Source organism: Megalops cyprinoides, chromosome 5, assembly GCF_013368585.1.
Source record: "Megalops cyprinoides isolate fMegCyp1 chromosome 5, fMegCyp1.pri, whole genome shotgun sequence".
Taxonomy (NCBI): Eukaryota; Metazoa; Chordata; class Actinopteri; order Elopiformes; family Megalopidae; genus Megalops; species Megalops cyprinoides.
In genome coordinates, this window is record NC_050587.1 from 6,103,056 (window position 1) to 6,117,131 (window position 14,076).

The window sequence follows — 14,076 nt, forward strand, 5'->3', positions numbered from 1 at the left end:
CTATCATTTGTGGTTTAGTGATGTTTCTAACACTACCCCGGGAGTGTTTGTCAGATAGGGACACCAAGCACCTCCCTTGGAGGCGTGAGGACATGCTGAGTGTGATGTGATTGGCCAAATATCCCATATCTCCGTGGTTATTGGCTATGCTTAGTTTTTTTTTTTTTTTGGCCCTTTGAATGCAGAGCCGGGATAAAATGGAGAGAACCTCAAATGAAGTTACATGAGGAAAATTAATGATTGCAATGGTTCAAAATTTTACATAAAACATTTCGACAGCTGAACAATAAATGTGATAGTTATGTTTATTCTATTAAACTTGAATGGATAAATATAGTGATATAAATATAATTAATATAAATAATAACATAAAATTGAAATAAAGACATAGACGACGTGATGCGATATGTAACATATGTATGTTAATGTTTTCACTAAACAACACTTTTTATATACAGAAAATTGCAGAAATTGTTGGAACGTGAAACAGATAAGGCTTGGTACCTGTAACAACACAGGCTTGCGCATGAGCTCGTCGAGTGCAGTCAGACTTAAGAGATATTTTTCCGCACGTGCACCATTTTGGAAAACTTGATGCAACAGACTATCTATGGATATAAGTGTATGACAATAGACTGACAGCGTTGTCCCAAGAGGACTAGATTTGAGATCACGGACAAAGGTATAGGCCTACTGTAAATAACGCTTCACTGACAGCATAAGCCGCCAGCGTTGTAGCGAAACTGTGACTAAAGGTGATTCCGGCCAAATTTAAGCGTATCCTGTCCGATGCCCTCATGAGAACCAAATGGGGAGAGAGTGGGTTAGACGCAAATATTCAACTGTGAGATTCGTCTTGTTTTTCTGCTTGTAAAATGACAACTAACAACAGCGGAAACATTATGCGTGTGGGTCTGTTAACCCAATTCACTAAACAATTAACATAACGTGTTTACTCTCTACTATGGAGGATAGGCCACTTATATTTTACTTGTACTGTTCTTGCACAGCGCGAGAAAATGGGGTTGTTATCAGAAGAAGAATCGTATCTGTTTTAAGGTAAATAAATAAATTCATTAATTCCTTAATTAAAATAAATGACACTATCGAGAGTGCAGTCAGACCGCGTCACAAGAGATAATTTCATTTTAACATAAGATCTCGGGAGACCAATATTGTTTGTTGCCCACTGACGGCAGACATTATTTGCAACAAATGGACTATCGTAATTACTATAATTATTAATTATAAAACAATCTCTGCCTGACTTGGAAGTAAAAATACCTATTTTTTTTCTGGCAAACAATGCCTGATGATGAAACATAATAATGAACATAAAAATAAACACCTCGACGGGGTATCTTGCGTTTATTTATCTATTTTTTTATTCGTGCTGTAAATAAATGTAAAATGAAAAGGTAAAAACGTTCATTTTAAGACTGTTGTTTTGTATAAATCATGAATTTATTCTTTCCTTAATCCACAGATTATATATACTTACACTGTTTAAGTGTAAATGGATTTACAGCCAACTACTCAACCACTACCCATGCGTGTCATTCCCGCCAAGAATGCTTTGATCTGTCTTTCTCCTCAAAACAACATGGTCAGACTGTCAATCCTGGTAGATGTGTGTGACTTGTTTAGCAACAAAGCTTGACCTAAAACAAAATACATGCGTCTCTACAGAAACATCGGAAACCAGGTTCTAAACATAGTATTGCTTTCACATTTCTGCATTTCCAGTACCTATTTATTTAATTTTACCCATTCATTAAACTTTTTGACGTTTACCAGCATATACCAAAACACAAATTAACTATTACGCCATTAAAAATAGCAGAAATAATTTTGGTAGTGAAATACATTTAAATGTCTTCATTAGTATTATATTAATAGCGCTTGAAAGGTTTTCAAGGCGTATTCATGAACCGTGTAGAGATAAAGTAGGCTACACTCGTGTGCAAGAAATCTCACATATTTACAAATACATTATTTCTTTCAGAATTAAGAAGATAGGCATTTGCTTAGACGCAAAACGTTTTTATTTCATGTTAATTTTGGCGTTGTTTCGTTACACGGAAAAAAACTGAAAACACTTGCGTAAAATGCTTCCCTAAATGTCACGCATTTTCAAATGGCCTGTAGCTAGTTTTAAACATTTTGAGCGTCACCATTATGTATGTAAACAGGCGTAATTTAGACGTAAATTTATTGTTTTAGTTGTTATTACTTTGAAAACCTTTTTTTGTTTGTTTTGCCAGCTGAAAACCTTTATTATCTATATAGTACCGTGCTGTTTCGGTCATCTGCTACTTTAAACAAAGTGTAACACGATTCCTGTAGCTCATGTTAGGAATCATTTGAGATTTGATGAAGGCTCTGTTTGCTGTACATGAATGTGTTTCAGATATTTTATGGATTCGCGTTTCTTGCACTCTATAATAATATGCCATTTCTATTTCTTGACAGACAAGAAGCACGTGGGGTGCATGTTGGGGTAGGCTACTATAATTTATTGTTTAAAAGGGTTGCCTTTCCCAGAAGCATAAGGACATAATTCTACTATTGCAGATATAAGTAGGCTATCACAATAAATATACCTGTTGTACACACGTATTCGTAGGCTGTGTATAAAACAAAATTCTGTACTGAATTATTAACATGCTTGGAAGTAGTTCCATAAATGCTAGGCAGCTCATTGTTAAGTAAACAGAATTTTTGTTAAATAAAAACATTAAAAATCAAATAAAATGCTGCAATGTGACACACCATTGCCCAAGGGTCAGCAATGTTTAACATATCACCACAAGGTGGAGTCATTTAAACAACCTTGTTTTCTGTTGAATTTTGTTATTCATGACGATAAGAAAAGTAGCCAGTAGATGGCAGTATACAGACACTTACTGTTGCCCAAATACGGCTTTGTTCAGTTGAGCTTTATACTTATTGTTTGGTCTGATGTACGTTATCTGCAAATAATTTGATTTATTATGTTTTCGTTTTTTTAATCCTCCTCACATTATAATTCCCAAAAACGAAGATAAGCAATATTATGTGAATTAGAAATATCTCCACCTGATTACGGTGTGCTTATTTTATAATAATCTGACGAGAATAGTCGCGAATAATGGGCATAATACTAATTTTGAGTTATGCTACAGTAGATCAGAGATGGGTAAATCCCATAAAATCCAGTTTTATGTGTGAAGCTACAGATCTGAGGCAAAAAAGACAGAAAAGAATTCATTATGACTTGAAAACATTTTCATTTGGGTTATACTGATTTAGAAATATAGACTATTTCACAATTATTTGCCTGGGACGACAAATTATTGCTTCACACTTTAATTTCTTGTTCTTATTTTGACAAATTATTTTGACAAATACATAATCTGCTCTTTGGATTTATACCAAAACAGACAAATGGAGGTGTATATGTTTTATGGATTTTGAGGTCAGCAGCCATTTTCTGGTCTTTCAATATTTCAGTTACATTAAAATGCAAATCATCTTTTGGACTTGTATTTCTTACACTTAATATATTAGTCATCTTCATGGATTGGGCTTCATGACAGGATGATTTTTGTATACTGTAATGTTATTGCATATTTTAAAATATGGCACCAGCAGCTTCAATTGTAAAGGAAGCATCTAAAAATGATCTGCTGTGCCACTTATACACATCTTCTCTGAGCTCTCACCACTGCCTCCTGAGGATTATGAGAAGAAATGCTGAATTTCCCCAGTTACTTGTTCACGTCTTTCACCTGTGTTTCTACTGATATAAAGTTCCATCTTACAGAGCAAAGCAGATGGCTCTACTTTAATGCAGGCACATCAGTTTCCAAAATGCACATTGTTGAAGTTAGCATCTCACTCATTTTGGAGAAACACACTGCAATGGACTGGTACAACGCTGTTCAGGAAGTGTGTTGAGGGTTAGCATCTTGACTTCACAGGTGATTGAGCTGTAAAGGAAGTCCCTGAATGAAATAGTCTTTTAAAAGCATAGTCAGCTGACATTGCATTAATCATTCCAGTTTGCGATGTCTCGGTTAACACATCAAAATACCACAAAACAGAAGTCGATTACCCTGTTACATGAAACTTTAACTATTTCACATACATGCATAAACTGAAGCAAAAATAATGTTCACCAGCTTTATTTGGCATACTGTACATGCTACATCTTTTGGTCATTTCTACTTTGGGAACATATTCACAGTCCATTTCATGCAGTTGTGTCATTTACATGGACATCCACAGATACAAACTGAGTTTTTTTCTTTTTTTTTGCTCCTGTTTAACCAGAATGCTTCTAGTGTCATAGAGATGGAGGACAACTTACTGCTGAAAAGCAACAACTGCATATCAGAATGAAACCTTTCACCACAGATGGTGGTTATTGAATATTCTGTACATAAAACTGTCTCCCTCGGGTCCAAATATTTCATTTAACAAGGAACCAAAAGGGCAATGCAATGTGACTCCCGACTTGTCCCTCTGATTTCATTTGTCGACCTGACGTTATGTTGAAGTATTTAAAATTCGCGTTTCTGAGGAGTCTGACCTTTTGTCATAATCCTCGCCTGTGTAGAGAGGCTGTTTTGGGACGGCCGAGCAGCCCTCCTCTGGCACTGTAATCCTGAGGTCCTCCGAGGGATGCGAGGACAGGATCGGGGAGGTGCGGAACACGCCACTGGACGAGCTGGAGAAGGGGGACACGTACTGGGACCTGAGCTGGTACTGCTGCTGCAGGGTCATAGTATTCCACAGGGTGACATCACTATGCACAAAGGGGCTGCCCGGGGCCCTGGACAGGGAGCTGCGCAGCATCAGCGGGTACCGGGGCGCCTGGGGGAAGGGGTGCTGTAGGGCCAAAGGTCCAGGTGCCAAGCCCGACGAATCCGAGGGGAACCGCAAAGAGTCTGGCACCCTGAACGCTGATCCCACCGACCACTTGGAGGAGGACACAGGGAAGGACCCTAGAGGGTGGTCAAAGGGGTGCCCATTAGAGGGGAGGAGGAGGGCGTCGGAACCCTCAGCGAACAGCCTCTCGGGGTTTGGGGTGGCCTGGCTGGAGAGGAGCATCTCGATGGCCCCCACCAGGTCCCCCCCGCAGCCCCGCAGGATCAGCTCCAGGACTGCAGGCTTGTGGCTGGGGAAGACCTTCTTCAGCACCTCCAGCGGGGGGCGGTTAGCCTTCAGACTGGGGAGGGACACCGATCCTGACAGGCCCTCCGCTGCCACACCCTGCTCGCTGTGATATTTGGGACTGTGGGGTTTGGTTTCAGGGTCACTTCCGCCCTTTGGCGGGCTGCAGCAGCTCTCCTCGGACACAGGGAGGAGCTCGGGGGGGTCTAGGGGGAAGCATGGGCTGGGTTTGGACACCTCGGGGGAGCTAGCCCGGTCTTGCTCTCTGTCACTGCTGCTGCACCCGTTCTCTGGTCCTGACTGGTCACCTGATGCATCTTCATCTGGGTCTAAAATGAAAGCGTCATTGGAAAACTTTTTTACTTATGAGGCATATTTAACAATATTTATCATGTCATCATGTAATCAACAGGAAGAGGGAGAGAGAAAATGTTGAGAATGGTTTCAGTCCTGTTGCTCTAAAAAATCAAATAATCAAATTATAAATGTACTGTCTGAAACCTTTTCTAAATTTATATTTTCAAACCATGTGTAACTTAGCATTTCAGTAAAGAACTGGTTTAACGAACTTCATGGGTCCGAGATAACTGATATTTCACAAGAACTGAAAATAAATTGACCAAAGGAAACCCAGAGCGGACTGTCTCACTATATTCAGAAAGGATAAAATGAAGATTTTCTTCACATATTATCTTTAATAAACAGGAGAGTAACTATAATACTTTCAGTTGTATAGTTCCTTGATAATCGAAAAGATTCAAATAGTGAGCAAAGCAGTCCTGCGTTTACGCACTCCCCAGTTGAATTCGCTTCAGGCAAATCTCGAGAAAGAATCTGCTCATTTCCAGCAACATTGTACGGTCACCAAACTGTCCCACCACCTATGATTTATGAATATTTACTTATTTCACTCGAAAGCTATTAACAGAAAGCGCTGACTGACCGGCATTGAAGAATCTCTCATTGATCCGTTTTGACAACTTTTTTGTAAATAGATTGCCTGTTGCTTGGTAACATTTCACTTGAGTTTGGTCTCATCAAAAAACGATTGCTATTGGATTCGATTTCCAGTGTCATCTTTGACTGTAATCTTTGAAGGTATAAAATGCATTCATCAGAATGAAATGAATGCGATGGCAAATCGATACCATTTCCGCGTGAGCCTGTGATCTGTTAACCAATACACGTTGTCATAAACGTGCGACACGTTTTCACAAAATAATGAAAATTAAATATTTGTATTGCCCTGGCAGATCTGAGCTTTTAAGCCATGATCACAACTTTCTGTAAATAGAGGTAGATGTATTCATTTAACCGTGTTACCGTTTTAATAGGTCTAAATATAGCAGATCCACTTCGGTTGATATCGAAAATGCTCTATCCTACACTATTTAATTCAAGTATGCTTAATATACTGTATATTTCTTGAAAACGTGACAACTGCACTATAATGCACAGGCACACTGGAAAATATGAAAGCATTGTAAAGAAAACCTATAGTTTTAAAACCTGTTTAAACGCAAATGCACCGACTACTTAACAGTAATAATAATAATAATAAACATTTTACATATATATTTAAGATACAATATATGCACAGAGTTTTTGAGGAACTGAAAATCTGAAAGTGACCATAATAACGCAGGCAAAGCGCATTCGTTCGTTTGGCCATGTGTACAAGAATATGGTTTACATCTAGTGTCATCAAATGACTAAACTGAAAAAAAAAAACATCTCCAACGATGATTCAATTCATCATTGTATATTTAAAAATGTCCTGTGAATTTTCCCGCTTCACATTTCTGAGAATAGTTTTTCATTTCAACCACTCTTAAAATATTTTGACTACTACATATTGGTATTCGAAGAAAACGTACGGCTATATATAACATTAATCCAAACTGAAATAAAAATAACGACTGAAAATTTGAGTAAATCGTATCGTTTTGCATGCTTCGTCAGAAATCTGTTTCAGGATACCTTCCTGTTACAAAAAAAACCTTCTACTGCAAATATACAATGGAAAGGGATAATATGGGAACGAAAAGACCTAGCCTATGTAGTGACTGGAAAATGCAATAATGTAAACATTTCCCGAGATCAGGCTAACCGTGACATGAATACCTGAAACAGAAGCAATCGAAAAGAGTGCATTTTTCCTCACCTGTGGCATGCTGTGTGCAACCCTTTTGCTCAGTCGTCCACTTAATGTCCATTTCCCCCATACGAGGGGACGGCCTCTCGCTGCCCTCGGCGACTTCAGGCATGGACAGTCCGGATAAGGTTCTCAGAGATTCCGGGATGAGACTTTCCAAACTCTCGTTCGCCTGCTGTCTCCTCAGCGCAACCTGAGCGGCCATCACTCGCTGCCTCTCAATGATCAGGATGCATTTTTCGCAGGTACAATCTTTAAAGCGGCAGTAGCGCTTGTGCCCCTTCAGCCAGGAAAGCACCCCATGGTTCCTGCAGCGAGCGCACTTGGGTGTCCTTTGCAGAGGCACTCTTGGCTGGGAGACAGGGCCCCCCATGTAGAGATACGGTGATCCGTAGCCATTCATTTTTCTCAGATGTCAAAGTGCTCTTTGCACGAAGTTCCACAAAGGCACGTGCCTGTGATGCAGACGGCGCACAGTGTCTACGGGGGTTTGAGGTCGCGCGGCTTGTGGCGCTTCGCCGTACATGGACTGATCAGGAGTGTTAGCTCGCAAAGTGAAGATCCACCTTTCCCGAAAGTAAAGAAACGCACCTGACGGTCTGACATACATTAATGGGTTTATGTAACTAAATATCTCACATTACAGTGCGTTGTTTGCTGACCGAATCGCATGTAGTCTTCCGAAGATTGCCCCTCCTCTTGCTTTTTTATGGCGATGCTAACTCATACGGGTCCTGTTAATGGAGTGTTAGAAACAGACGATCTCTACATTAGATAATGGCATTCAGTCTTGCGTGTAGGCACTAGCATTTTATAGCGGTAAACACCGCGCTTGCACAATCCTGTTGTCATTCTGAAATGCAGACATTAACACAAGCTTTTATTTCATTTCCACAAACAACTAACTGACCGTGTCTGATCACATCAAATCTCAAAAATGGGCTACACATGGAGAACAAATTTCTAAAAGAGCTTGGATAAATAAAAAAAAATACAGTTTTCAATGACTGTTTAGACTTTCCAATCTCAGATATGAGTTTATCAAGAAATAAAAGATCCTTTTATTTAAACATCAGTGCCATTTCAGGTGTAGTTTCCAGTCCAACATACGTATAGGCAACAATGAAATCAGATCGTTTAATCTTGTTTGCTCTGATACACCTGCACACACCAAACACCCAAACTATGTGGAAAATGTCTCCGAAAGCAATATGAGATGTTTCCTGAAAGAGTGGCACGTCTGCTGGTCGCTGCTGAAGGCTTTTGGAGGAAACAATGGTCCACTCATGCCGTCAGTCAAATATAATCGAAGTTACGCTGGAGAAAATAATTGCGTGACAATGTGAAATAAATATATTTGTCTTGCAATGTCAATAAATTCCAGTGAATTCTCGAACACGGTCCCTGTGTGTGCCCTGTAGAATATATAGGGTATAATATGAATTATTGCAGATTGAAATTCAAATTGTCCATTTCCTCCAGATTCTCTTCTCTCTTTACGAGAAGTCAAGTAAAAAAAGTAAATAAATTAAAACTGAGGCAAATTTCTGCAACTACAGTTGGAATGCGCATTTTAAAAGATAAAATAATGGTGTGAAATAGAACAGTAAATGTTTATCATCACCATCATTCATATCTTTTGGATGATCCTATCTCCAGTTGACCTTATATTAGGACACAGAGCAGAAAGTCTTGTATTTGTCTGAATTTCTGTGGGTATCATTTGCAGACCCATAGAAAGAAATATACTTACACATTAGCATCAATCAGAAAACAATTTTGTCTTCAATGGACCACTTACATTTTGTCAATTCGATAAGCCTTTAAGGTAACATATCTATATAAAATGTTATCAATTGCTCCGATATACGTTCAGGTCGCTCTGCATATTACTATTTAAGTCAGCGTGAAAGTGAACTGTCGAATGTAAACAGCAAACCAGGGTTGTAGCCGGGAGAGGGTTCGAGGGAACGCCTAAATTTCTTTGGAGTGAACATACTGACCCACAACACCATGAACCTCCGATTCCCGTTTCTACACTCAAAGGGTTTATTCAAGCAAATAATGGGATCCTGACAGAAAGCCTATCCGAATAGGCTGCCATGGTAAATTTCACCACATGAACCCCGTTTCCAGGGCTATTAAGCTTTTAATTGGAAAATAGCAGAGGAACATTCAAGGTGACCATATTGCGCTCCTGTGTGTGTGTGTGTGTGTGTGTGTGTGAGTGTGTGTGTGTGTGTGGGTGGGTGGGTGGGGGGCTGGTGCAGGTGGGAGTGAATACAGAGCGGTAATGCATACTAAGATTGTAAAAGTTGTATGTCGCTGTTATAGAGTGTGTAAAATACGTTGACGTAGGGGCAATATATTTGTTCCCAGGTGACACAGCGATTGGAAATGATAATGTCTTCACTTATGATTTCACTGGTACGATTTAGACTACATTTAGAGTACAGTCCAATATGTGTTTAAATAATTGAAAGCGTGCGTGTGACGAATGTTATCTATATTTATATGCTATACTGTTTGGCTACATTGCAAATGTGGGCTACACATCTTTCAGGCTCGTGTGCATTCCCACAGGTCATGACAATCATTTTATCAACTATAAATCTGCCACAATCACATTGATTTTGAATCAAATTTACATTCATTTATTTTTTAAGAATTTGGCTTGCGCCATTGTGTTTATTAAAGTAGCCGACTGCAGAGTTGTAGATAAGAGGCACTATCCCATGAAAGGAGGGTTGGGCGCCCTTCCCGACCCAGCTTTAAAAGCTTTTTAATGATGTAAACGAAATAATAAGGCGAACTCAGCATTTATTAAATTATTTTTTTATATTTATAAAATATAGTAAATCAGCATTTATGATACTCGACGTTGACTTACAAATAAGCACAAGTTAGTTTTTTTTCTAATGAGGGACAGCTAATAGCAACTTCGCTTCACTTTTCGGCTACAATACAGTGAAACAGAGCATTGCATTTTCAAGAGTTTCGAATTTGAAATGAGCAAAACAGAAACACATTACAATAAATATACAAAGCAGATTCGTTTCAAATACTTACAGTACCAGCTATTTCAAACAGCACTGAGTTAATAAAACTCTGATGACAAATGCGGACTCCTCGAACAAAGCGTCTTACCCAGTAAAACATAATCCACTCAATATACCCATAACGGAGATCATATAAAGGCTTGGCTTTAAATGTGCCCACAATTATTGGTTAACATAAAGCTGAGGAGCTAAATCCTACTGACACACCGCACATTTAAGATCAAAACATTTTTCAGGTTAAGGACACAATCGTAGCTATATTACGAGTCTATAATGATATAAACGAGTAGACAGCAAGCACTTAAAATAATAGGGATAATGATAGAAGTGTGTTAAAGGCATGATTCGATATTGAAGGAATTGGATGACTTCTCTTTGAAAGCGCAGAGGGTGTACTTTCCACGGACTTCACCAGTACACCGGGGGAATATTTGCTGGACAGCTGCCCTGTGAAATTCACCCCCTCCCTCTTCCTCACATGCAGCGCCAAAGGGCTTTGAATTGCCCGGGTCTGTCGCAGGCTGCTCACAGCACATCTTCACCCGCGCCATTTCAATGCAGAGATCCCATTAACTGCTGCACTTGAACCATAAGATAATCTCTAGTGGGCTGAATATGTTAAGTATGGGATACACCTTGAAATACGTGGTATAAAATTAAATATGCAGAAGTTTCTACACTTCTCATTTACAGTCTTTCTTGTACTGCTCAATTTACCATTAGAATTCATTAGTTTGATCATTTAAAAATTACAGAATAGTGTGTAGCCAGCCTCGTCGGCGTGTCTATACGGACCTCTTATGACTTATGAAGATTATAAATGAACTATTCCTTAATATTCTTTAAGATCACGCCAACGGTCGGTCCCAAGCCACTGAATTTGCCATCATTACAATGTCCATTGAAGTCATGTATGTGCATTAAACAGCAGAAAAGTAGAAAAATAAAAAATCAGTAATGCTCCTATCAGTGTGCTCTTATGAAGACTGTCTGTAAGGCTGTATTAGCTGCATGGACAAAATCAGATCAATGCCAGGTTAAATAGGCTGTCTGCCCCTTTACGTGTGGATGACAGACTAGCCTGTTCCAATGTGACCTTGATGGGGATACACTCTGTCTCTCTGGTTCACTCCAGTGGCCTGTCAGTTCCTTGCTAGACTACAGCACACATATATTCCCAACCAATAAAGATTGGTACGTCTCACATTCTCAATGTCTGGTGCATTACTTTAAAATATCAAATATCTCCTTTCCTGTGATGCAATGTCTAAGTTGAAGGAATTTCATTTTTCACATTTACTTCAGAATAAATGCCTTCTTGACTGACTGGATGTGGCAGTGGGTTTCAGTTAGCAGGAGCTGTTTCCTATCAGCAGGCCACTGGGGGATATTTTGTGCTCCCAGGAAGGCCAATCCCACTCTGCTGACTACTCGTTCTTGATACTCCCACCTTCCTTACCTGATGCCCATCAGCCAAAATGATGCCCTTGGATTTATATGGAAACATCCTCATTACTTACTACATATTTAAGGAAGTGGTTATATGTATCTGCACATTTTTTGTAAATACACAACCATTAAACACCTATGTTGTGCTACCAAAAAAAAAAACACTTGCTTGAAATCCTTGGTCAAAGTTAAGGACACACCGAGAAGTAGAAGGATCTGACAGCCCCCTCCTTGTTTCAGCATTAGCTGAAAAAAAAAATCATTAGTTTATACTAGGAAAGCAGGACTATGGAGACGCTCATAGGCTTCATTTCAACAGGAATGGAGGTGTCTGTGGTTAGAATGATGTGTTTATTTGAATTTAATAATGCACAGAGCAAGAGTCATTGACCAATAGGAGCATAAGAAAACAACCCAGGCAACTTCCACCCAGCCTGCACCCAGTCCCAGAGGCACAGCTGAAGGACACAGCTGCACTGCACTGGCTGCTGTGCCAGCCGCTGTGCTGGCCACTCATGACAACCATGATAAAATGGCCTTCCTTAACTAAGCTCGTAAAGCACTGCGCAATAAAACTCAATCTTCTGTAAAATCCAATTAAGTCATTATCTGACTGATTGTATCTTTAATTGAAAACAGAAGAGACAGTAAATTTCTGTGATATATCAGGATCAATCGATATCGCTGCACGATCCAGTCTCAAGAAGAGATTTATAATGTCAAACCCATATAGGTAACTCCACATTATTCTCTCTAAAACCACTGGTGGATGAAATTAAGAGTAAGTGCGTTTAAAAAAAAAAAAAAAAACAAAAACACAAGATGGTCAGGTTATTGATTACAACTTATGGGGTGAAATCAAATGGATGTTTTAAAAGCAGAGCAAAGAAAATACAAGTAATTCTCCTCGATTTTCTATGGCTCTACCAAAACACACACACACAGAAATTCAGTCATCAATAACAATTTTATTTCCATAAACCTGGTGGATGCCATAAACACTGGAATGTACTACTATACACTTGCTATAACAGTGTATAAACAAACAGTACATAAACAAATATAGTATAAATTTAACTACTAAAACCAGTCTTGTAACAAGTAATCAAAAATGAATCACAGAAAAACTTACCCCCCTTACTGTTAAAGGAAATACAAACATTTAACATATCAATCATATCACTGCAAGGACTTACAGAACATTACTATATACTACTAAACTGATTTAGAAATGAGGTTGCAGAGGACCTTCCTCTGGTTCCAAAACAACAAAATGAAATCTGACAGAGTTGTTCATAATAAAATGATCAATCATCCAACTCATAATGGTTATACCACTTACAGAAGAACAAATCAAATTTAAAGTAGAAAATCTAGTGTAGGTGAGTAATCCATTACCACACGTTACTTAAGTACAGACATACAGAATGAAACTGAACTCTAAAATGATCTCTGAGAAGCTGATGAACAAAGCATTCATTTAGAAATGAGGTCACAGAGAACGTTCCTCTGGTTCCAAAACAAGAAAATACAGTGTGATACAATAGTTCACAATAAAATGATCAACCAACCAATTCATTCAACTGTTGTACTACTTACAGAATAACAGATCATTTAAAGTGGTAAATTTAGTGTAGGTGACTAATCCATCACAAGAAATTACTTAAGTACAGATATAAATCTTTCATTCATTCATTTACCAATTCAAAATGCTCTATAGGGAAACAGGAATATCTTACAAATACACACTTCAGCACAGTGTGTTTCAGCTCCTTTATCAAATTTTGCTTCAGACAATTATGGAGAAGGAGCCGCAATGAGTAATGAATGTGTTGAATGAAGCCAGTCATTTTAAAGAGCTGAATGAGTATTGACAATCTGTATTGACAATCTCCTTTTTTCATACAGACACTACTAATTCAAGCAATTATTTGTAAAGATTTTTGTTAGATACCAAAGGGTGAGTGTCACCAATAGTCTAAAACCTGGACAGTCTCCCCAGTGAAGCCAAATACAACAAAAACTACCAAAACAACATTCACTTGAGTCGTACTATTACAAAGTCATGCAAAAATCTTGCTGAACGTACTCAGCTCCATAATGTCGGCAGTGCATTTATTATTACAAGTTTCAAACATAACAGGGATGATGACAGAAAGGAAAGGATACAGCACTGATAATGAAATATCACTGCTGATGCTACAGGTCAAGCTTCAGTGATTTTGGGTTTGATTTTGAGCTTTGACGGTTGGAGTG

General features: G+C 38.8%; 1 protein-coding gene across 4 annotated transcripts; it reads right to left on the bottom strand.

Annotated features, from left to right (window-relative positions):
- Nucleotides 1-4,339: 4,339 nt before the first annotated feature.
- Nucleotides 4,340-7,911, bottom strand: LOC118777346 (doublesex- and mab-3-related transcription factor 3a-like). Of its 4 annotated transcripts, XM_036528160.1 has the most exons (3): nt 7,343-7,911; nt 6,173-6,190; nt 4,340-5,480 (listed from the first exon to the last, which is right to left on the bottom strand). In XM_036528160.1, exons 1-3 carry the CDS (start codon nt 7,713-7,715, stop codon nt 4,531-4,533), a joined length of 1,341 nt encoding a protein of 446 aa, XP_036384053.1. In that variant the 5' UTR covers nt 7,716-7,911; the 3' UTR covers nt 4,340-4,530. The 4 variants fall into 4 exon arrangements, with proteins under 4 accessions (XP_036384053.1, XP_036384054.1, XP_036384052.1 ...); XM_036528161.1 differs by lacking the exon at nt 6,173-6,190 and having other exon boundaries at nt 4,340-5,486; nt 7,385-7,911; XM_036528159.1 differs by lacking the exon at nt 6,173-6,190 and having other exon boundaries at nt 4,340-5,486.
- Nucleotides 7,912-14,076: the final 6,165 nt, after the last annotated feature.